Source organism: Molothrus ater, chromosome 5 (assembly GCF_012460135.2).
Source record: "Molothrus ater isolate BHLD 08-10-18 breed brown headed cowbird chromosome 5, BPBGC_Mater_1.1, whole genome shotgun sequence".
In the NCBI taxonomy this organism is placed as follows: Eukaryota; Metazoa; Chordata; class Aves; order Passeriformes; family Icteridae; genus Molothrus; species Molothrus ater.
Window position 1 is genome coordinate 61,581,695 of NC_050482.2, and position 25,091 is coordinate 61,606,785.

Sequence of the window (25,091 nt, forward strand, 5' to 3'; positions counted from 1 at the left end):
CAAGAGAAAAACCCTGGGCAAAGGAATTTTTTCAGAGAATGCCACAACATCCAGCTAAGATATTCAGAGGCAGTGGTTGCAGTAGAAGCCCCAGGGACCACTTTGCCCTGGGGTTCTCCTCCTTGAGCAGTTTCTCTTGGAAAATGTTCTCTGAACAAAATGGGGATGGAGCTTTGAACATGAAGAGTCTTAGAATAATTTTGGTTGGAAAAGACCTTGAAGGTCAACTCCAGCTGTAAACCTAACACTGCCAAACCCACCATTCAATCATGTCTCTAATTGCCATTTTTACATGTCTTCTAGATGCCTCCAGGGATGGTGACTCAACCCCTTCCCTGGACAGCCTCTTGCAATGCTCAGCAACCCTTTCAGTGGAGAAATTTTTTCCTAATATCCAATCTAAACTTCCCCAGGCACAACTTGAGGCCATTTCCTCAATCTGCTATTTCCAGGTTGTCCCCAGTAGCCATGTAAGTTTCCCTCAAATGATGATAGGTACAAGAATCCCTCCATCAAAAATTATTTCAGGCTTTATAAGATAGGTATCTAACCTTGTACAGCTTGAAAGTATGTAAAAAGTAATTAGAGTTTGGCTTCTTTAAACAGATAACAAAAAAGTATTTACAGATTTTTGTATATTATTTTTCTGGAGGAAAATGGAACTTGCCTCTCTTCAGTCAAAACTGCTGGGTACATAAACATTTTTCATCTGCTAATCACTGACAAGTATTGCCAGTCTAATAATTTAGTCATCACTAGTTTGTTTTTTTTATTTTTAATCAGCTTTTCTCATAGTAAATTGGTTACAAAATTTGTGCTAGTGACCATGTTAAATATTATCTGTAGCACCAGAGAAAAGTCAGCATGCATTTCCAGAGCTGAATACCCTTATCCAAAATGATCCTTGCAACTTTTCTGCCAAGCCCTGTTTCTTCCTGTGGCTGTGTAGATCAGGACAGACTTGGAAAATGTTTCACATACTAGGACATGCTGCTTTTTCTGTTTGATTTTTTAACCTTTAAAGCTTTCATAGTTATGAAATGTTATGAGGCTCCTAAGCTTCTCCAAGTAGGTATTATAACTTGAGTTGGTGTAAGTGCTCTTCAACAAGACAGGGAATGCACAAGTGTAGCTGTAGACCATTGCATGGGCAGGGATTCATAAGTGACTGATCTGTAGCTGGGACCGTTTTGGAGGTGTAACCTTGAGACTGACTTGTATGCATGACAATTTTGCAGGCTGACTGAATAGCTATTAGTAAGACAAGATGAAAAATGTTTTTGCCCTGCCAGCTGACCTTCTGCAGATCGTGGCTGGTTTTCCACAGAGAGCTGCTAGCAAGGAGAACGGGTGATGCAATTTGTTGTTGGAATTTGCATATTTATTCAAGAACATCTTCCCAGTGACCTCCTAATAGCTGAGCAGTGTCAGATGACAGCGCTTTTGCTGCTGTCGGTGTCTGCCAAGGTCTCGGGCTGGGATGTTCAGGAGATGGGAAGGGTAAAGCTGGGCTCCTCTCCAGGCAAAAGCAGTCAATGGGACTGGAGGAAAAAGCCTTCTCACCTGACTCAGAACCAGGGTGTTCATACAGATATCTTTCGTCTCCTGGAGTGGGGCAGAGAGAATTAGGAGAGATGGGCAACATCCCAGGTGTTACCCAGGATCTGGGTCTGGCCTCTGTGAGAGGGAAGATCTTGTGGTTGTTCAAGCCAGAGCTTGTGAGACTTGCCTGGCACTGATGAGGCTTGGGTTTGGACACTGCCATGGAGCTTACAAACCCAGGGGTCTTTACCTTTTCCCGATGGTTGGTCTGCAGTTTGAGATTTGCTGTAAAGATGACCATCTCTTTAAGACCAGTATGTGATTTATTTATTTGTATTAAAAAATTGTGCTCAATTTATCCTCTCATTTGTATCAATAAATATCTTGTGCTATTGCATCATGCCGACTAGATATTTGTTAAATAATTTTCAGTTACCCAAATTCTGAAACATTCAGCTCAGCTGGACCAAAAGAACTTTTAATTTAAAAATAATGCACTATGTGCTTACTAAAATCAAAGTATTTCAAAGCAATGAACTAGTGGGTTAAAGACAAATTTGGGACAGTAACATAATATAAATACACTAGCTGTGCAGAATGTATTTGAGAACTAAATTTATATTGGGCTTCTGTTTGTATTTAACTTAAAAGCTCTGCTTTTATATACTTAGGGACTGTAAACTAATGCTGTTATGTGACCAAGATAAGTCTTCTGGAAAGTACACTCAGCTTTGGAAATAGAAGGCAAGTGGAGCAGAAGCAGGCAGGCAGGAGCAAGCCAGAAACCACGATGTTTCCTTGAAATTCACTTCTTTCTCCTCTTCTTCTCATGTAAAAATACATGCTTATTATGGAATTAGAGTATAATCCTGTACTAGAGACAGAACTTTTGGTATCTTTTTAATAAATTAATTTAATGATAGAATAGATCTAGAGAAGGTATGACCATATATATACAAGGTATGACCATATAAACATGGTTTCTGTCTTGTTTTGTCATGGATATCCTTGCCAAACAGATCTCAAAAGCAGAACGCAGGGAGATAATTCAATATCTGTCTTTCTCTGCCATGTCTAGATTATCAGCGGCTGATGACGGTGGCAGAGGGAATCACAACGCTGCTGTTCCCGTTCCAGTGGCAGCACGTCTATGTCCCCATCCTTCCTGCCTCTCTCCTGCATTTCCTGGATGCTCCTGTTCCCTACCTGATGGGGCTGCAGTCTAAGGAGGGAACCGACCGCTCCAAGCTGGAGCTGCCTCAGGAGGTCAGTGTCCACCTTGGGGGGGCTTTCCTGAAATGTCTGCCCCTGAAATTCTGTGTGAATTACTGCTGGGAAATAATGCCTGCTGTTAGGAGGCTTCACTGGCACGGTGGATACTGATTGCCAGCAGCAGTGACATAGTAGGGAAGTCTCCACTGCCCTTCTTGGTCCATTTCTGAATTTAGTGAGTACCACTTAGTGTTTTGATTTCTAAATGCTTCTCTTTCTCCAGTTTGTGGTGACAAAGGTGAAATTTTGTTGGTTTTCCCTACATCATGCACTCCACCAGGTTTTGTTACTCCATCAGTGTCACAGTCCCACTGACAGAGGGCTAAAGAGCATTTTGTTGGGGGAGGATCTCAATGGGTCTGTATCTCAGGTGGAGTTGCTAGATGGTGTAAACCTGCCCCCTTGCTGCTGAGGAGCTTCCTGTGTCCTGCCAGCCTCATCCCATCTGTGGCTGAGCCCATGTGTTCCTGGTCTCTTACTAGACCAGTGACCTGGCCTCAAACAAGCCAGGCTTGCATTAATACTGTGCCTATGAACCACTTAGAGAGGAAAAAAAAAAAGGAAGGAGAGGTCATCCTCTTAATCTCAGGGTTAAATGCTCGGTAGTGGTGGAGAGTGAAATGGAGTTTTTTTCCTCCTCAAAATTTGATAAGGTGATTAAAACTGCTTCACATTTTAACCTGGCCATACAGCAAAGTCTTTGGGCTATGGCTCACCTGTCTGCATTCCAGAGGGTGACTGGAACCAGAGCATGCCATGTGCTTTTAAACTTAGGTTTCTTCTTAAAATCAGTGGGAACCCCAAAAGTACCTGTTTGTACGGCAGCAACATCTCCTGCCAGTGGCTGTGCTGAGGGGACTCTCCTGGGGGCAGAGTCCTTAAGGATTCCAAATACCTGCTCTGACTGAGAAGGCAGATGGGAACAGCAGCAGTGGGAGTTTTTGTGTGGAAGTGAAGGGATAGACACAGGGCAGGGGAAATACATTTTTTAATAAAGATCTATTTTACATACTGCATGAAGGTGGCTGAGTCAGCCTTGGTGGTGTGGAACTGCAAATCAGGTTTTACCTCCTGGGTACAGTGACTGAAGCACATGAAATCTGCACTGTTGTGGAATAAGGCTGCTATCTAGCTATGCTCCTCAGTAAAACCATGCTAATATTATATAATCACTGCAATTTTTAAAATTATTAGTTACATGCTTTTGGTTAGCAGATTAAGCTGTCATTTTCTTTAAATTAATATGGTAATGTGACAGTATTTAGTATTGCAGCATGGTTGGAATAACAAATACCACCAGGGAGAAAAGAGTAAGAGTGGGGTGGAATCTGCCCCCTCCATGATGTTTAACAAATGAGTGAAAAATATCAGCATTTATGAATACCACAGGTCCAGCAGCTGTGAGAGAGGGAAAGAAATATGACACATTGAACAGGGAAGATCCTGAATATCAAATTCCTCTAGACAATAAAAAATAAAAAACCCGTCAGCATGCCAGCAGTGATGAAGCACTGTTCACATCAGCATTCCTTTATTGTTCAGGCCAGGGGCTAGCTTTTCAAGCTCTTGCTCTAAATATAAACCATTTGTTTGTTAGAGATAAAAATTGTAACAACTGGCCATCATGCTGTCTTAAGGTTACTAATCTCCCTGCATTAACTTCAATCATCAGATGTTTTTGAAGAGAGAAGTGAGACCAATTCCCCAAGGGTTTTCTGAATCTAAATCTCAATTTTCGAATTTTGTAAATGATATGCAGAGCTGAAATTAAAAAGCCTTTGAAATGAAATATTGATAGATAAGAAGGCAGTCCCTGAGCTAAAGAACTGTACTGATGCATACCACAACTGTGTAATAGCTACATAGTTTAATCAAATTGTTTTGTATGGAGAAATGCATTTCTTTGTACAAACTAAATTTAATACAAAAAAGCTGAAGGGACACTTCTCCTTTACCAGATGAATCCTAATATGCTTTAAAGTATGTGAAATATGATTAATGTTAATAAACATGTCCCTGAGATATCCAATATATTATAAACATATTTGTTGTGGAATGTATTGTCTGGCTGAAAATTAACCTCTCAAAAATGAAGGAAAATAATTAATTTGTCTCCACATAACCTGAAGGTTAGTCTAGGGTGTTTGGTAAGAAGTAAAGAACACTAAAAGTGCCTGAAAGAAGGCAGAGGAGCTGTGCTAATGGCCAAATCAGGCTAACAAAGACCTGCTGCTGCCCTGTGGGTTTTCTGCATCTCCTGTTCTGCAGTTTTATGCCAGGATAAAACACATCAGAGCTCAGCACCTTGGGAATCTGACCTGGGTTAAGATTTTACTCAGCACAGTGCACTCAGACAGTGAATTTTAGATGTAAGCCACCATTCTGAAGATCAATTACTGTTTTTCATTCTGCTGTTATTCCTGAGGGTGCATTTGCAACGTAATTAATTTTTATGTGGGGTTCTTCTATCCCTCCATTGACACTTACCTAGTAAAAGTATCTGCCCTGCTAGATTAATGTCTTCACTTAACTTTAATCTTACCAGACTGAGATCCATCTCCATTCATAGCAAAGCTAAGAGCACTCTCTTTAAATCTCAGACAGAGGAATTGCCACTATTAAAAGCCTCCATGGAAACAGAGGGTCAGGGGAGTGGGGAGACAAGACTCAGCCTCTAGTGGACAAGCTATACTCAGACATAATCCCAAAGGATTTCTGTGGGACCCTCTTTTGTACTTTTGCTTGAAGCAGCATCATCTTTCTCACTGAACATCTCATTTCCTGGTAGCACAGCTGCAGAGGCATCTTGCAGTTGGTAAAATAAATGTGCCTGTGAGATGCAGTAATTCACACAAAGGGTATTTGCATGGGCTGAGAAGTGGTGCTGCACTTCCTGCTTGGTGGTGTGTCCTTGGCTGCTCTGAGAGGGTGTATGAGATCTTTGTAGTGGAGAGTTTGGGGTCTGCGTGCCCTGGGGAAACAGGAGAATGCAGGAGCCTTTATTTGTCATGCAGTTGACCCTCAGCTGTACTGAAGTCTGAAATGTCATGGGCTAGACCACACAGCTAAAGTGTCCTGCATATGTGTGCACTTATCCTTCTGTCTGGAAGCACCCTGGGAGAAAGGGCTACATCACAGGGGAACCAGTTCAGTGCTGAGTGTCCATTTTGAAACTTTTGTTTGTATTTCAGGCAAACTTGTGTTTTGTAGACATCGATAACCATTTCATTGAACTGCCAGAGGAATTCCCACAGTTCCCCAACAAGCTGGAGTTTATCCAGGAAATCTCCGAGGTTCTCCTGCAGTTTGGGATCCCTCCAGAAGGCAACCTGCATTGCAGTGACAGCGCCACCAAACTCAAGAACTTGGTTCTTAGCGACCTGGTGAACGACAAGAAGAACGGGAACATCCCCAGCAATGCCCTCAACATGTACGAGCTGCTGAAAGGCAACGAGACCATCGCCCGCCTGCAGGCCCTGGCCAAGAGAACAGGCGTGACCATGGAGAAAATGACCATCAGCACCCCCCTCACAGAGGAGAAGGATGGGAAGCTGTCCTGTGAGGAGCTGGAGCTGAGGGACTACAAACTGAACGTGCAGCTCCGCGAGGTTTTCGCCAACCGCTTCACGCAGCTGTTCGCAGACTACGAGGCTTTCGTCATCCAGGCTGCCCCCGACATGGAGTCGTGGCTGACAAACAGGGAACAAATGCAAAACTTTGACAAAGTAAAGATAGCCATGTGTTCATGTCTCCATCTAAAAGGGGGAGGGAGGATAGCTGTCTTTGTGTAAATATAGCCTAGGTTCTCTTTGGTCTGCCGTTCCTCATCTGCCTCACTGCAAGATTTGTCCGTTTCCATTACACAGGGCCAGATCTCCTGCCAGAGTGAATCGGAGCGCATCCACTGAGCTGTTCAGAGCCATCCTGGCTTGTACAAACCAAGCTGGCAGGCTTCTGCCCAGCTCGTGGGGCTGCTCCTGTGGGCTTGGTGGAAGGGTAACAATGCTCAGTGACTTCTTTTCTGTCTTTCTTTTTTTTGATTGCTGGGAGGAGAGGTGCACACTTGAGATAAGAAACCAAATCTAGTCTTTCATTTTTCCTAACCTCATGGTAGAGGTTTTGGTAATGGGGGATGTTGTTCTGAAGAAGGTTGTCACTTAAAGAGTATTGTTATGACTCCATTGTTGTGTATGCATAAGAGGGAAAAGGAATCTCTTGAGATTAGAAATGGGGATATAAATAGATGGGAGGACAGCAAAAAGAATGGGAAATGTTGGGAACCTTGCACAGCTGCTGAGTGACCCTACAAAGCAGATAGTATTCTTAGCCATCATCTTTTTTAGGTCCAAGTCCTTCTCTAAGGAGGAGGTTAAGAGGATGAACAATGAGGAACAGACTGAATACTGATCTGAGTCAGTTTTTGATTTACAAAAATTGCTGCCATGCCTTTTATTGGTTTGTTTGGTTTTGGCCATTAAAACAGTGTAGCATTCAAAAGGATGGGGTTGTTTAGGCAATCTCTACTAGTGCTTCTGCAATAAAATGGGCTGTTAAGTTTACAGTTTTCAAAGCTCAGTTAGAGATTTAGACACGCAGTCAATTTTAATTGGAAATTCATGATTAATTGCCCTGTGTAACATCACTGAAGAGCACTGTGCACCCCTTGATATGTGTCACACCTTAAGTGATATCGTTCCAGGCAATGATGCCCAGACCAGAGGTGCCATGGGGGCACATGTGATTGTCTGCCATGCATTTCACAGGGTTTATTCCTGGGGGTGAGAGCTACTAGGTTGCTTTGAAAAAGCAGGCAGTATGAGCACTACTTTAGTAACTTGATACCCCTTTGTTCCAGCTGTCAAAGCCTCCCTGACTGCTTATTCCTTACAGTTGTGAACCAAACCCCTTTGTAGATGGGTTCACAGCTCTCTGAGAGGTGTTTCTGCAGTGAGAGAAGCCTTGTCCAAGCCTTCCTGCTGGCTGCTGGATCAGTTCTCTGCTGAAGGATGGCTGGACACATCAGTGCTGAGCATGGATGTGGCACTAATGAGCTGTTCTGTATTTCAGGCTTCCTTCCTTTCGGACCAACCCGAGCCTTACCTCCCATTCCTTTCACACTTCATTGAAACACAGATGTTTGCAACCTTCATAGACAATAAGATAATGTCCCAGTGGGAGGAGAAGGACCCTTTTCTACGAGTTTTTGACTCCAGAATTGAGAAAATAAGGCTGTATAACGTCAGGGCCCCTGCACTGCGGACATCCAACTACCAGAAATGCAGCACTCTGAAAGAAGCAGGTACGTTCAGATGGGCTGGTAAAATATTCACAAGTACAATGTCAGCCACCAAGAAATATAGGTCCTCAGTCATCTGAGTGTTGCAGTTGATGAAGTCCTAGAGCTACCTGAGGAGGACTCAGCAGTGTCCTTATCTCAGCTGCAACTTAATCATCCTGTTAAAGACCAGAAATGGCAGGAGCCTTTACCTTCTCTTTGAGCTCTCCTGGGCTGGTGCCTTTAATAAAATCAAGCCAAACCCAAATGGAACTGGCTCACAGTTTCTCATTTCAGGCAGCTCCTGTTCCTTTTCCAGGAGAGCTTTCCTTCACCCTCGTGGTGGGACCAGTGCCAGCCACACGGAGGAGTCGAGCCCTGGTGTCTGCTCCACTGGCCTTGTCTCCCCCTTCCATAAAAAGACATTGTTTAGCCTTACACCATTTGGTTAGAGCAGCAGGGGATGCTGGGTGGGGATGTAATCCTGTGTGGCATATTTAGTACCTCCAGCAATAGATGTTCAGTGTTAATGAACAATACACTGTACTGAAGGATTGGAATTTTTTTTCTGTTACTGTCACAGGATGCCTTTCCAAATTATATTTGAATTTCTTGTTTAATGCTTGTGCAAGTATTTATTTAATTTCTAAGTAATACAGGGAAATGATGCTCCTAAATTTGTTGAGACACATATTAGTAAGAATAGGGCAAACATATTTCTCATGGGGCTTTTTTTAGGTTTAACTCCTTCAGTGTTTTTACTTGCTGTAAACATGTCAGAAATAGAAATCTGTGTCTGTTTAAATTTTTCTGTCTAAACCAATTCTAATTTGCAGGTCAGCTGTCTATTCAGCGTCTAGTTTTGGCAGATATTGTGGCACCAGAACCTCATATTCTGTCTTGTGAAAAGCAGCAAACTGATAGTAATATCAATTTTCCTTCATATTTACCATTCACAGTATATGTGACCCCAGCACTGATCCAACACCTGTTTGTTTAACTATTTTTGGAACCCTTCAAATCCTCTGACCCCACACTACCCACTCCTTTTCTCCAAAATGGAACCATACAAAATGATTTTTTTTTTTTAGAGGGGAAAAAGTACTTGCTGAGTTTCTAATGATAATGTATGTAAATCTTGTGACAGCTTCTTTCCCATCACACTTTTATAAAACAGGAAATGAGTTATGTTATTCTTAACAAATGGAAAACAGGTTTAGCTTCCACCCTTTGCATATGTATCCTGTAGCTGTGATACGCTGAAGGAACAGGCCTGCCTGTTAATAGATGGGCTAGAAAGAGTTGAATATTAAAGTTGCTAATTAAATGCTGAATTCACCCATACACCTCCTTTCCCAAGTTCTTCACAAATTAAGAGGGTGACAGGTTTAATTTTCATTCTATTTGAGATTTGAGATTGAAACCCTCAAATCCCTGAAGCAAAGGATTTTGAACTGCTTTAGTTTCAGTGGAGCTGAGATTCCTGGGGAGCCCTCTCCCATCTTACCATAGCCTTCCTTGTTTCCAAGGATCTGCTCATCTTCCTGATGCTGCTTAGGTCTTACTACAGTTACCTATGCTTTTTGAAGGCCTGCCGTCCAGTAAAGGCATATCTAAATTCAGGAAGAGCATATTTATAGTCCCAGATGTTTGCAAAACTCAGGTGTCCCTCCACAAGCATCTGCCCAGGGACCAACATGTCTGGGGCTAAGCAAGGTGCCCAGTCCCACAGGGCTGCAGCTGGCCTTGGAGGTCTCTATTCTGCTGAAGAAGCCTTAAAATCAAACAAGGAATTTCAGGGAAAGATGGCATTGCTGTTGCCAGTTCCTAACGCATCTCCTAGGCTCCTGTAAATACCTGCTTGCTTAACAGCTAACTTGCTTGCACCAGTGCTCGTTGTGTTGGGTAAAGAAACTAAAAGCAAAATTAAAATCCCTACAGCACAAGTGTCTGCTCACCTCTGCGAGTGGCAGGTTTGTGTCTAAGGTCACCATTTAACTCCAGTGGGTTTCCAGGGCTCTGAGCATGACCAGTGCTGTTGTGGCAGCGCGTGCCCTCGGGTGGGTGGTGACACAATTGCTCACCTGTGACTGTCACCTGCAGCCCAGTCCATCGAGCAGCGCCTGATGAAGATTGACCACACAGCCATCCACCCCCACCTGCTCGACATGAAGATTGGCCAAGGGAAATACGAGCAAGGATTTTTCCCAAAGCTGCAATCAGATGTCTTGGCAACGGGACCCACCAATAACAAGTAAGCGCAGGTTTTATTTCCTGGATTTAAAACCAGGTTTCTCATACAAATGCTTCACATAATTGGACAGAAGTCCTAATTTTGGATGGCATATAGCCAGTCTAATGAATGGAAAACTAACAGCTGTTTCCATTTCAGGTTTTTTTCAGCCCGTTTCATGGGCTGTGACTTTGAAAATAGGACCATAGTTTGGGTTATGTCAGGAAGCATTAGCTGTTTTGGGAAAGATTCCTCACTGCTGTTTTCTATCGAGTGGTAACTATTCTGTCTTCTCATACATAGGGTTTTTTTTTGTAGGTGATCTTATGAGTTTCAAATGAATTGTTTGACTGTTTTGCACTAAAAACAGTAATTTGGGAACTCAAGCCAAAATTCAGATTCTGAAAGAAATTTTGGTGTTGAAACCTTCACAACATCATGTGGAATGAAATTAGTGTCCACTCTTTTCCTTTCTTTTCTTTAGCTGTTATTACAGAGATTTTTGTAGCTCTCTTTCAGTTGCCACATCGGAATATCCTGGAAGAGTAACTTGGTGAGGGTGGAAAGTATGCGAGTCTGTATGTCACATACTTCTTTTTTGACTCTGATAAGGTTCTGTCATGTACTTTGATAAGAGGCTAGTGTTACCTATAGCTGTGGAATTGAGCATGCCATTAGATGGCTCATTTACCTAATGCAAAATGGGAACCTGGAGCACTGATACACTTTACAGTTATAATACAAACTAAGGTACTGTGACTTCCTTTATTTTTAGTCTTTCTTCCTGCAAAACCTATGAATGAGAGGTTTCTCCCTCTTCAAAAGTGAAATATTTGTGCATCACTGATTACAAGCTCATTAAATTATCAGCTGAAGCCCTCAGGTAGTCAAAATGTGGGAGCACAGGGAAATCCAAGAGCTTCAAAGGGTTCAAAGTTGCCCAAATGTTAAAGCTGCCTCTTGTTTTAGACATGGGCATGCACACACGCCGCTCTGAGCTTCTGCATGAGGTGCCCACTCAGTTCTATTTAAACACCTTTTGTGCATACCAGTGCTAGCTAAGCCCTTTTGAATAACCTGCTAGGAATAAAAATTACAAATGATAATAAAAGAGATCCTTAAGCACTGAATGTTTAAAGAAATGGAGTTCTTTAAAAGAAATTTTTAAAACCCCAGAACCAATCACAGAGGAGGAATTCATATTTCAAAGTTCCTTTGCTTTCAGGGTTCCTGCAAATGGAGAGAGAATTGTATGGATAATGGTCCTTTGAGGAATGGAGGATTTCTTCATCTTGTGAGATGCTGTATTTAGCAGTCTGCCTCTTATTCTTATGGGTGGGTTTCAATTTCACAGTGTCAGCAACAGTGAGAGTGTGCCTAGCCTGCATAAAGTTGCTTAAATCTTCTGTGTCTGTTGCAAAATCATAGTGAATCTATGAATAAGCATCACTTAAAAATAGTTTTCCTTATGCTCTTTGAGATTTGCTTCCATTAGATTGGTACCTGTTCTAAATTGACTTTAACTCCTTGAGTGGTGATTTTGATTTAGATCACAGCATATTTCAGAATTTTTAAGTTCCAAAATCCCATTGCTTACCACAAAGCGATGTCAAAGTGACAAATGTTTGGAATTCCTCCAGTTGTATGTTGCCAAAAAGGCCTGTAATTGGAAAATCTCAAGACCATCTGTTTATATCTTTCTTCTGCCTGGTTTTCATGTGAGCAGCTGAGAAGACTCTTTCTCTCCCATTTAGGACATGTAATTCTGCTGATTTTACACCCATGTATAGAACAGCTTTTCCTTGCCTTCTGCAAAAACAGTGTGACTCTTCTGACCACAAAACCATTTGAAGTATAGCCTTCCATAAATTTGAATTTCCCAGTGTATGATTCTTGGAGATAGATACAGGACTGGAGCTTTGCCTATGAGCATGGGCTAAGAGAACATTCCAGCTACATTTCCAGACTCTTCAGGTGTAGCTGTTGTGTGTTTATATTATAAAATTAATGCAAAGGATATTGCTGTGTAGATGAGAATTATTTTTGCAGGCTTCAGTTTTACATAGCAAATTTTGTCCTGAATTTTGTATGGAAGTATATTTGTGGGAAAAAATTCCCATGTTGCATTCAATTGTTGCTGGACAGCAGCAAATAAACCAATTCAAAGCTGTTTTAATGAAAAGATGTCCTCAGTGGCCAGCAATCAGGGATTTATTGCTTTCCTTTCTGGGCTAATAAACTAACAAATACATAACCAGAGCTCAGAATGTTATCTAGCTGTCCCCTTCCTGTAAGCAGGAGGAGCACTGAAAATACCTCAGTTACTGGGCTGTTACATGTGTAATATGTTATATCTAAATCACAAATAGAATGCAGACAACAAACACTTCTAGTTTCAGTTCTAGATCCTATATGTGATTTAAACAATTTAGACTATACCCAAAGCCAGTTCTATCCTCCTTCCCATCAGGCAGCAGTGTCCCACTTGGACTCCCTCTGTGCTGCTTGCCTTTGATACATCTCCCACATCATGGGAAAACCTTCTGAATCTACAGGGAGCAGCTGCAGCTTCCTCTGGGTACAAAAGCATCCCCTCCACGCTGCTCTAGCCGTGTAAAGCAGTGGCTTCTGCAGAAGTCCTCCTAGAAAGCATCCCAGGAGCAAACAGGCTGCAGTCCCTCAGGCTTATTTCTCTGTTTTTCTGAAGAAGAGCTGTGGTTTCCAGAGCCCTCATTTCCTTTCTCAAACCCCAGCACCACACTGTGGTTTCTATGTGTTGCCCTTCTTCCCTGTGTGCATTTTCTGCCAGGCTTTAAAATTGTAGCTGGAGCTCCACTGGCTGAGGCATTTGCAGGAGTGGAATTTGAATGACAAAAAGCCAAGCTACATAAACACTTCATGGTTTTTGATTAGCTAATTGTTAAATTAGGGGGAATATGCTTACAGTGCAAAATTAAAACAATGAAACAAGCTGTGTTTTCAATCTAATTGATTACCTTGTAACTTAATTTGTACTAAGAAGCTTGATAAATGAGATTAAATATTGCAGAGGAAAACAGTGATTCCCAAGCATGGGAATATATTTGCATTCTGGCAATTTGTATTGAATGCCTTCAAAGAACAACTGAATGCATTTTTTTCTTGCTTCTTTTGGTTTTCAAATGAAGGGTTTGCTTTGTTACACATTTACAAAATGGCTTTAATTACCCTTTTTTTGCCTTCCTATCTGTTTAGGCCTGCTTTCCCTCCCACTTCTTTATTGGAGCCCTGCTTTCCTCCTTGCTTACTTTGCTGACCATATTGTTTCCTCTTTCCTGCCCTGGCCACTTCCATTTGTTCCCGAGCTGTGTTTTGCTGATCTGACCACTGTGTCAGTATTTATTTACAAAACCCATGCAGTAGGACTGTATGGAATTGGTTCATTTTTGTGCTCTGTTTTATGACATGACTTGGTGGGCACTGTCCTGTGCTCTTCATCTTCAGCCCCCTCCTTCAAGGCGGGAGCTGTGCAGGGTTTATCTGCCTGGGGCAGATTCTTTTTTTGCTTGTTGCTGGCATTTAACATCAGCTAATGATTTTCAAGGAAATATGATGTATATATAACACAGAGGGGTTGACGTGTCTCTGTGTGATGACAGAATTTGTTCTCGTTTTAACTAAATTATTTTTTGTATGCCAAATGGTCTTTTTCTTTTAATGAGTGCTTCATATTATATGGCCTTTTACTGCCCCCCTGTCTGTTTGGTACTGTTTTAAGGCTGTGTTAAATGAAGAGATAATTTTTTTTAATCAAGCCAAACAATTGCAAGTAATATAGAGTGGCATCTCTGCAGCACATCTAGGTGGGCACGAGATGAGTCAGCAATGAGCCATCCACACACAGCACTGAGGTTATTTAAATTTTGTGAGTAGTAATAGTTCACCTCTTACATAAGAAGATCTGAAACAAGCAGTTACTATACTTCAGGTAACCTAATGTAGCAAACCACTGATGGGTGCAATGAAATATGAACCATTTGTACTCAAATACATTCATTTTCAGGAATAAAGTGTGACTAACAATCTGTGCCTAAAGAAGGTCTCTGAGCTAGGAAATATACATTGTAGTGACTTGGAACCTCATGGGTGAGTCTCCTGAGCTACTGATCCTCTGCTCAACTGGTGCAAGGCAGGAAAAGTGCAATTAACTTCTTTGAGTTAATAGATCATTTTAACATAGCTGTGCAGAATTAAAGCTGACAGGGAAAAATGGGCATTGACATCCTTGCATCCACTATTCCATTTGCTCTCCTCTGAATAGTACTCCTGTCCCAAGGGACTTACAAATTAAATACCTCATAGGACAGTGGTTCCTCAGGGCAGGTGATGCTGCCAATTCACTACAGCTCTTCCTTACAGAGGATGACAGTTGTGTGTGCCACCCTTTATAATCACTTCTTTTCATATGAACTGCTGAAAGAGCCTGTCAGTGCAAGGCCACTCTCTTTAAGGCATTTTACTAATTTTTGTCCTTCCAATGAGCAGTTTCAGAGCTTTCCTATTTCACCCTATGGCAGAGATGGAAAAGGTGCCTAAGTCTCCATCTAAGCCTTCATTCTCCTTAGCATGGAACAGTGTTTGTGGAGCAGATTCACACTGTGGATCCCCATCCATGATCAGGTGGAGCTCAGTTTCAATGTTCCTTTTCTTGTCTGGTCTGACATGTGTTTCACTTGGAATCTCTGGGTACAGCCCCACACATGTAAGCCCTACAAGGAGTTTGCAAGTGCAGGCTGTGTGTGTTTGATGTGTGCATGTTTTAGGGGGGTTTGCTGGGGCTGTACTACAGCTGTGTGCTAATTTATTAGAATGCAGAAACTCAGATAACTCCTTTGATAGATCTCTATAGGTAGAATGGGTATTGTCATGATTTGCAGACCTAAATAGCAGCCTGCCTCATGAGATGGTGTATATGAGGAGATTTAGGTTCTGTCCTATAGACAAGTGCATTTCTCTCTTTCCTTCTCTCTGTGATGACTGTAAATGGAGTGTAAATTACAATAGTGATTTTCATGGTGTTGGGTAATATTGGTTAAATCCATCTGAGAAAGAAGTTCTCTAGCAGCATGTTCATGTTTTGCAGTATAAATCTTGCCTGCTGCACCCATGTCTGATTTGGGAAGACGTAATTTCTTCATTTCTCAAGGGAACTTTAAAAAGGGGCAGGCAGGGAGAAGGTGTGGGAAGAAAGAGATCTGTACACATGGTCACAGTACAGCTTGACCAGTCCCTGGTGTGAGGTGCTGTCTTGCTAGATGGTTTCTGACAGTGCAGCTTTGCTGCTGACTGCCTTACCTCCTTTATTATAGAAATGTAAAAGATGATACTTAACATGGGATGTTTCAAATGTCACCATTACATTCCCTCCAACCTCTGCAAACCTATCCCCATGCTTGTTGGGTCTAATTTGATACCAAATGGTGCTGACTTGACTGCTTTTATATCACAAAGGTCTTAGTTGGAGGTGCCTTACTTAATTTCCATATGTTGAACAGAGCACAGTGTTCCCTGGTCCCTGCTCTGAAATATCACTGCTTTTCCACAGTCCCTGGAGGTGAGGAGCATTCATCTGTGGATATGGGAGTTAGATACAGACAGACACACTGAAATGAGCCTTTCTTCATTTCTCCATGGAGGCAGCTTGTCCCTGGGCTCCCTGCAGCACCCAAGCTGTGTCTGCTCCATCCCCAGAGACCTGGTGCTTGTAGCAATGCCTCCACTGTGAGGAATAAATGAAACCTGCCAGTAGTCCATGCTCGTGGCCCTGCCAGCAAAAAACTAAAAGGGAGAAGGCATTTTTGGGGTTGGGGAGTCCTTGGGCAGCATCCAGGCTGAGCAGCCAGAAGGCTTCATCTCCTCAGGACAAGGAGAGGAGGGACACAGGCAGCAGGGGTTATCTGAAAAGCCCAAGTCTAGGGGCTGACAGTAAGCAAAGGGCTGCTGGAGGGAGAACAGCTTTCTTTGCTGCTTTGGCAGCACCTGGGCTGAGGTGTGAATAGAGCAGCAGCTGATGACAGGGCCGGCAGAGGCACCCACATGGGATTTCAGCTTCCATGGGGAGGTGATGCCACCACTGGGGCTTTAATCCCCCTTAAAATCACTTCAAGTGGTTGCAGGGAGAGGAAGAGCAATTTGAAATGCAGTCACTGCTGAGGAGAGGGAATGGTTATTGTAATACTGAAGCATTGTTTTGGGAAAAAAAAAATTCTATGTGACCCAGTAAAGAAAAGGCTTTAAAAGATTTAGCTGCTTAATCCTGCTTATCTGCTGTTAGATCTTCACAAAACCTTCCAGAGAGATTCAGAGCAGCATCTGAATGTACAGACCTCACCCAGTGACTCAACAGCTCCTCTTCCTCTACTTCAGAGTTTGGAAAAGAGGGAATGTGCAGCTCACTGTCTGTAATTGCTCCAGCTAATGAGCAGCAGTCTTTTTTTTCATAAACATCCAACAATCTTCATTTTTGTATGATTAAAACATTCAAATAGTTCTGTTTAATAACCTGGAAAATGGGCTGTGCTATCTCCCAGGTGAAGTACAGCTCTGGAATGAACTGAAAATGCTTTAATAGTGGTGTGTTATTTTGTAATTATTCTGTGGCTTTCGTTCTGCTTTCACCTTTGGTGAGATGTTTTCCCTCAAAGGACACTTAAAGCAATTCTTCCATCTTCCAGTAAATGCAGAAATGCAGATGGAGATGGATCCAAGCTCTGTCTAGAATTCAGAAAGTAACCATATAAATTGGAGCAGAAAAACTATGATATGGGGTAATATTTGATCTATAACTTAAATTTCTAGTGTGTTATTGGCATTCTGTTGTGTGAAACATAAACATTGTCCTGGCTTGCAATAAATGCAAGGTCTCCAGAGCCAAGTGGCTAAAGTCACATTAATATCCTCTGTTCAACAGAGTTTTTCTGTGACATTTCTGGTTGTTGAGATTATTAAAATGTAAGGGTTTATTTTCCCCCTCTTTGTCATCTAACAAGGCTTTGGCTGTTGCTTCTGAAAAAAAAGTAAGTGGTGACTTATGGAGGTGCAAAGACACTTATGTCAGTGATGTGTTCCTCTGAGAAGGTATCAGCATTTGCTTTGCAGACACCTATTGGGCTGTTTCATTTTGTTAGCAGAGACTTGAGGCCACAAAAAAAAATTGCTTTAAAAATAAATGTGTTGTCTTATGGGATACTGAGGTGATGAACCATAATTACATACAGACCCAGATTTCTTCCTTTGTACTTGTTTTCTTGATGTTATTTGTGAGGTACAATGGGACTTCAGTGTGACTTGTTTAAATAACAGTTTCTGTGGCTTTTTTTCCCTTTGTATCTGTGTGGTGAACCAAAATTCAGTCTTTGGTTGGCTCTCTCAAGGAACTGATGAATATAGCTATGTACATGTTTGCAAAGTTCTTCTCTCTGGAAACAGAGGCCTTCTTTTGGTCACCAGGGGCCACATCCCTGCACTACTCTTGGGTCAGATTCCCCTCCCTGCACATCTCCAGTGTTTTGCCCAACATGTCGGAACCCAAGTCCAGCTCTGTGCAAGAGTTTCCTCCCCAGGCATTCATCTGCTGAAACTCCTTGCCCAAACTGGTAGATCCCAAATTTTATTTGTATGTACTTTTGTTTGGAGTGCACACAAAAATATGTGGGTTTGGGATCTGGAGACTGCTGTCCTCGCCAATGCCACACGTGCGGAGAGAGGAGAAGTTCAACTGGGTGTACATGAACAGATGGAAAAAACCCAAGGCTTTCTGTGGTACTTAGGAACTAAATGCAAAAAAAAGCTAAGGTGAAAATAGCAACATGACAACATGACTAATCCTAGGAACATAAGTATTGTTTATAACCTTTAGACATAGGTGCACCCAATAACAGTTGTTAAAATTGCAAAGTTTGTCTCAAATAATTCCTGGAAATGCCACAGAAAGTGGAGAACGGAGAAGTAGCACTTCTCACAGAAAAGCACAATCATAGAAATTGCTGCTGAAAATAAATCATTGTGTTTTGTTTTTTGCTAAAGGCGCTGTTCTTGTCAAGCCTCATTAAATGCAGCAGTGGTGTTGGGTAACTAAGCACAGTGACTAACCTAGTGATGTCATCAATGCTGTGGCATGACCTGCATTTCAGGTACCAGGAGCTCTCACTGGAGACCCTGGCAGGCAGCTGCCCACGTTTCCACTGGGAATTTTGTCCCTTGGGTGAGTGCTGGACTGTCACCATCCAGGTGGTTTCCCATGGGGAGGCCAGGCACCATCTCACACCCACACTCACTGCAAAGTCCAAGCTTGGGCTTTCCCTTCTTCTGCTGCAGACCCACTGGCTGTCCTTCAGCTCCTGACCCAGGCTTTCCCCCCTGCTTTCCTTGTGCTCACTCGTGTCTCCCCTGTGTGCTTTGCAGCCGCTGGGCCAGCCGCAGCGCCAGCACGCAGCGGAGGAAGGACCGCCTGCGGCAGCACTCGGAGCACATCGCCCTGGACAACGACATGAGGGAGGTGGGTGGCCTCCTCTGGGGGCAGCTCACATGAGCTGTGGTCCAGGAGGTGGAGGTTTGGACAACAATGTGCCCATTCCTTGGGGCAGTTTTGTGGCTACTCTATGGTTTGGTTGGGTCTCTGTAGCCGTTTGGATGCTGCTCTGCTTGTCACCGATGCCACACAACTTCCAAGCACACAACATAAATAAAGTGCTTTTATTATTCTGGGACAAGACAGCCCCATTGTCACCAGGGAAATGATTTGCTGATTTAGACCCTGGCTGTGTTACTGCACACAGACAGCAGAGCCTGGCAGTGCAGCTGCCAAACTCTGGCCAGGGTGGAAGTCTCTGGAAAAGTCAAGTCCTTGAGTAAATGTCAGCCATGTAGAAGTCAATGAGGCAGGATTCTTCCTTTTTTTCTTAAAGGAACTTTTTTTCCTTTCTTTTACGTAGATTTCTAACCTTTTACATATTTGAAAGGTTAAGACTCTGGGGCCTTTTTATGCCTAAAGCTTGGAAACTCCCATGCATCTTGTAAATGTCAGTCACATACATGTGTTTCTTTCCCATCTTTTCAGTTCTTCATTCTTCATTAAATATTTTTCTGCCACATTTTTCCATTGATGTCCATATGCTTCTATTGTACGTCACTAGCAAAAATATAACATTCATGCTGTTTTGTGGTAAAACTCACTCAGTAATGATAGTCAGTGTTGGAGTTTGCTCTCCAAAAGAACCTGAGTGGATGAGAGGACTCTTCAACCATAGCTTTGAACAATGTTTCATGGAAACACAGCAAAACAGCACTTGTACCTGTTTGTTGCTATTTTTGCTAACATGGCTTTGCAAGTATATTTTAAGCAGTGCCTCGTGCGTGTATATGGCAGCAGAGCCTTCTCAGTACTTTGTCATGTATTTACTTTCTTCTTTTTTTTGGCTGTGGATCATATGCATGCTTCTTTTGCTTTGTCTCCTCTTTCTTTCTGGCTGTTCTGCCATTGGGGCATCTGCCTCCTCTTAGCCCTCGGAGGAGCTTTTGCTTCGTCAGAACTCAATGGCCTTCTGGGAGTGGGATCAGGGACCACCCCCTCCTGCACGGCCTCCTAAAAAATCCTTCTCTGAATGCTGCCTGGTATGTTTTAGTTCTTCTTGTTGAAAGCTGCTTTTGAGATGTTGTTAGCATGAGGAACCTCCGTCTTTGCTGCCTCTCAAACCTGCCCCTTTTTGTAGAGTATGAGCACGTCCCTGTAGCGCTTGGAAGTGTGGTTATAGTCAGAAAAGTAGCTGGAAAGGAGCTTCCACACCAGCTCCCTGGAAAACACAGTGGGCTCCAAGGCTAAAAGACAAGAATTTCAGTTTGCTTTGGGGTTTTTCCCCCGCCATGTTGCTCACCTGGCTATTCAGTTTAGGGTGTCACATCCCAAGAGCATTGCTATATGGATGCTGGACCATTGCATCCCAGTGTGCAAGAAGGGTGGTGGTGCATGAATGCTGGAACAGGCAAAGGGCAATCAGCTGATTGTCTCAGCCCACCCTTAGTCTTCTCTGGAACCTTAGAGTTTGTTGGTTTTGGTTTTTTTAATTTGAATCTAATAAGAAGCTATACAATGAATAAGGTTATCTGTATTTTGTACTCTTCAGACTATAACCACATTTTTTATCCCTTCACATTTAGAAAGAAATATTCATTTTTCTAGTTATGTATTCCCTGTATGACTTTTTACTGATTTTGCTGTTAATTTTTGCACTGAGTTGGAAGTCACTTGTGAGGTTGCTTGCTGAACAACATACTTTCACTGTCTGTAACTTTTTTTCTTTTATTCCCACCTGTAGTTTTTGAACTATTATAAAATCCTTACAGTGTTTTTGAAACTGTAGTTACCTAACTGAGAATTTCAGTGGAACACAGCTTTTTCATGGCAGATCCCTACATTCTTGTCTGGCCTGTTAGGGTGATGCTAAGTGGTTCTTGTCCAAATTTCTGTGTTGAGAAAATCTGATTGCATCAGAAAAACTGCACTTCCATTAAAAAAAAAAAAAGGGTGGCGGGGAGAGCTATTTGCTATTTCAATTAACTTCAATGTGTTAAGATTTTGGTTTTGCTTTTCCTGATCTACTGGAAGGTGTCCATGCCCATGGCAGGAAGTTTGGAACTATGTGATCTTTAAGGTCCCTTCCAACCTAAGCCATTCTCTGTTTCTATGGAATAAATTTTCTGCCCAGACAGGAAGCTCCAAGGATGCAGCAGCCATAGTGACGTCTCAGTTCCCCAGAAAACCCAGCCAGCAGCAGCAAGAATTCCCTGGAGGGTTGTGATCTGCTCCTTCCAGGAAAGACTGGTCATTGTCACATACCATCCCCCAGAGAAGCATCATTAACAGGACACAGACCCACTGTGGAAACAGAGCATTCCCACTCCAGGCTATGAGCACTGCTTTTCAAGACTTTTATTTGGCAATATTCTGTTATCTTGCTCTTTTTAAGACAAAATTACGAATAATGCTCAAACAACATTTTGATAGTTGTGGCCAACTTCTCAGCCTTGCTCAGCATGCAGCTCTCTCACTGATGCTGGGGTCAGAGCTCATGTGCTGATGGGTTTGTGGATTTTGGCTTAACAAAAAAAAAAAAAAACAACCAAACAAAAAACACCCAAAAAAACCCAGACCAAAACAAAAAATACCCTATCCTGAAGACAAGGCAGTGGAACAGGAAAGTTTGAAAGTCTTCAATTATAGCTTGGATCTTTTTTTAAAGAGTATCCTGATTTTTGTCCATATTTTACAATTACTATAGTAAGAACATGAATGATCCCAAGTGTCAGTGCTGTTTAAAATGAGCTTCACTTGTAATCAATAAGTTAATTGAGAATAAGATCAAGTCTCATTTTCCCTGCATAAACTATCTAGATGAAAAGTAATGGATGAAATCTTTCTCATTCACTAAGTGTATTTCTGCTTCTTATAATTTATTTTCAGGTGTTTTTTTCTATTCATATATAGTCTGATCACAAATTAGACAATTTCAATATTTTTTAAGTGAGAAATAACAGTGGAAAGAAACTTCCTTGGTGTTTTGGCTTTATTGCTGAATGAAGGTATTGCACTTTATGCACTTGTAGCTAACTTCGTACTAGTCACTAACAGCACAGTTCACTGGCTAATATTGACTGATTCTGTGCCAATCCAGGGAAATATCTTGCTTTTTCTGTTGTCAGAAGGGATCATTTCACTTCTCTAGCCTGACACCTAAACATCAGACAAATCAAGATTGTGTTTCTAGATTAACACTAATTCGTTTTCATCACCTTGCTTGCTTGATGAGAAGAGTCACTCTGACCTGTAATATCTAAAATTATTCTCTTTATTTTTAGAAATACATGCAGGAGGCAAGGAGTTTAGGGTAAAAATTTAAGGCAGCCCAAACTGTCAGACCTCTCTCCAGCTGTGATTGCACAGACCAACTGGAAATTTGTGGAAGGGTTGCTGAAGGAATGTCGCATGAAGGTAGGTCATCCCCTGGATGCTCTCCCCTGGATTGCAGTGAGTTCAAAGGGCACCTGCAGATGTTCTCCTGGTTCACAGCTGGAATGGCATGGTTCTTTTGGAATACCTGGTTATTGCAGGATGGATAGGCCTGTAGTGTTTTTCAACAGCTGGAAGAGAAAGGAACGTGTTTTGAAAGGAATGTGTTTTCATTTCTCTTCTGTTTATGCAGTTGAAGTTGATGGAAGTAGAAAGGACAGGAAGGAGAATCAGCATGATCAGACATCTTCTGGAGGATTTCCTTTAATTGTTCATATTTACATGTAGCCTAAACAGAACGGCCTGGAGACCTGTGGTCAAAAGGGAAGAATTCAGCATGAGTAGCTTGTGCATGTTGTTCATGCAGAGCAAATGAAATATAACAGTTCCTGGTGTTAAAGAAGCTTTCATAGCCATGGACATACAACTTCTTTGTGTCTGTTGCAGTTGATAGTATACTCCTTTACCTGAGTGTTAAACTTTATTAGCTGTGACAAGAATTAAAATGGAAGCTAAGTAAGACTGAGCGTGTGTTCTGTACTCTGCTTGGTAATAAATCACCAGCATAGAAATAGGACAATTAATAAAGGGTATAGAAGTAGGACAGCTGGAACAGGTTCCCCAGGGAAGTGGTCACAGCACCAAGTCTGCCAGAGTTCAAGAAGTGTTTGGACAATGCTCTCAGACACATGGTGTGACTCTTGGGGCTGTCCTGTGCAGGCACAGGAGCTGGATGTGGTCTTTCTGGGTCCCTCCCAACTCAGGGTATTCTATGATTCAAAGTAATTAGGCAAAACTTTTAAATATAATTATTTTTCTTAATTTACAGTCTCTGCAAATAGATTTTCTCTCTATTAGCCATGGTTTCTAGATTAAGCATGTGTAAGTAAACTCATCTGTAAATTCTGTTCCTTGTTGGATAATATTCTTGGAAACTGTTGGGATTTTTTTTAATAGACTAAACGCATGTTGGTAGAGAAAATGGGCCATGAAGCAGTTGAGCTGGGACATGGAGAAGCCAACATAACAGGTCTGGAGGAAAATACACTGATTGCCAGTCTCTGTGATCTGCTAGAAAGAATCTGGAGCCATGGTCTGCAGGTCAAGCAGGTTGGTAAATACTGAATGTCATCTCTGCTTTCTAAGCTGCTACTCAATGCTGTAACTCCAAGATAAAGCAGGAGTTGTCTTTGGGATCAGTGTCTCTGGTTCATATTTTGCAAAGGTTTGAGGAGTTTTGGGTGTTTGGGTTATTTGAGGGGGGATTGTTTTGGGGTTTTCCCCTCTGGACATTGCAGTGATGTTGTCGAGTACCTGTTCCCTTTCAACCTTCACAAAGGAAACCCAGAGGGAGGAAAAGAAACAAGGTGGGTGGTGTGACTGCTGAATCAGTGGGGAGTGGTGGTTCTCTCTTCCTGAGGTTTCATGGCCCAAGAGAGGAGGATTGGCTTCCATTACTGAACATTTTACCCATTCAAATGCCATTCCATTATTCTGCCATGTTTATTGGCCATTACTGGTTATATTTTTGCCTATATATTTTTTTTTTTATTTTCAGGGGAAATCTGCATTGTGGTCCCATTTGCTTCAGTACCAGGAGAGAGAAGAGAAGCAAGAGCACAGTGCAGAGTCTCCAGGTGAGTACTTGGCAGGTGACTCCGTGAGGAGTTCATCTCAGCAAATGAACTCTGCCATGGGAGGAACAGTGCAACCAGATGAAACCTGTGCAGGATTTTCAGTGTATTTGCTTACTAATGCCACATTTACCTTTTGAGATTTCTCATAATCATTGTGGGGATGTCTTGATGTCTGGACAAAATGGATTGAAATCACTGGAGGCCAAGGCACATAGTTTCCATCCTTGTCTGGAAAATCACTTGATGTATGTGCACTAACTTCATTCCCTTTTAATGAGCATTGAGTGAGGTTTGAGAAGCAGTGTCTCCATGAGAAATAATTTCTGAAGAAGCTGAAAGTGTGGAGCTGGGCATAAGAGAGCTGACATTTTTCTTTCAGTGAGCATAATCTGTCTCTCAAATCCCAATATGAATAACTCTGTGTTCAGTAAAGCTCTATACTGATGGGTGGTACAGTTCAGAAATTGTGTAATTGATCTCTGTCCATCAGTCTAGGTGCTCATTTTATGCTTTGGCTGGGCCCCTTACAGTCACTAAATTACTTCTGTGTTTAAAGAGAGGTTTTCTGATAACCTTGAGATGGGGTATTGTAGTAAAAGTCTCTGAAATTCAGTGGGTCATCTTGCAAGGACTCTCCAATTCAGATCCTGCAGATGGAAACTTTTATGATCAGTCCTCAAAGAGGCATTTATAGACAAACTAGTCTCTCCCATGAAAGAACTTTTTAACAAGCTTCAATGAGTAATGCACTAAACAATCTGGCTGGCAGGCACAAATTCCTGAGAGCAAAATGTGTCACCACAAAGTGGTTTGATCAGAGCAGAGCACAGAAATGCACAGCATTCTTTGCATTGAATATGTTACTGTAGCTTAATTGTATTTGAGTTGTTCTCAGTTGTGAGCTTTCCATAGAAACTTCTTACTAATAAAACTCACTGCTGTACAGATTTAAGTTAAGATATTTCACACACAAAAAAAAGGGAAGCTAGATCTCCCAAGTTCAGTGCTGGGTTAAGGAAGCAATAGGTAATAGATTCAGAATTTTCATTTTGTCTACTTCTACATTTCCAGGATAGAGTTAATGACAAT

The 25,091-nt window shown here is 42.1% G+C and overlaps 1 protein-coding gene across 1 annotated transcript in view; it reads left to right on the forward strand.

The window, feature by feature from the left end:
• The window catches only part of DENND5B (DENN domain containing 5B), a 105,934-nt gene that overhangs the window by 63,096 nt on the left and 17,747 nt on the right, over positions 1-25,091 (forward strand). Inside the window, 9 exon segments of the mRNA XM_036400587.2 lie at positions 2,621-2,808; positions 6,006-6,539; positions 7,882-8,113; positions 10,193-10,343; positions 18,765-18,858; positions 22,215-22,241; positions 22,243-22,347; positions 23,323-23,475; positions 23,924-24,002. Coding sequence (XP_036256480.1) covers positions 2,621-2,808; positions 6,006-6,539; positions 7,882-8,113; positions 10,193-10,343; positions 18,765-18,858; positions 22,215-22,241; positions 22,243-22,347; positions 23,323-23,475; positions 23,924-24,002 — 1,563 coding nt within the window.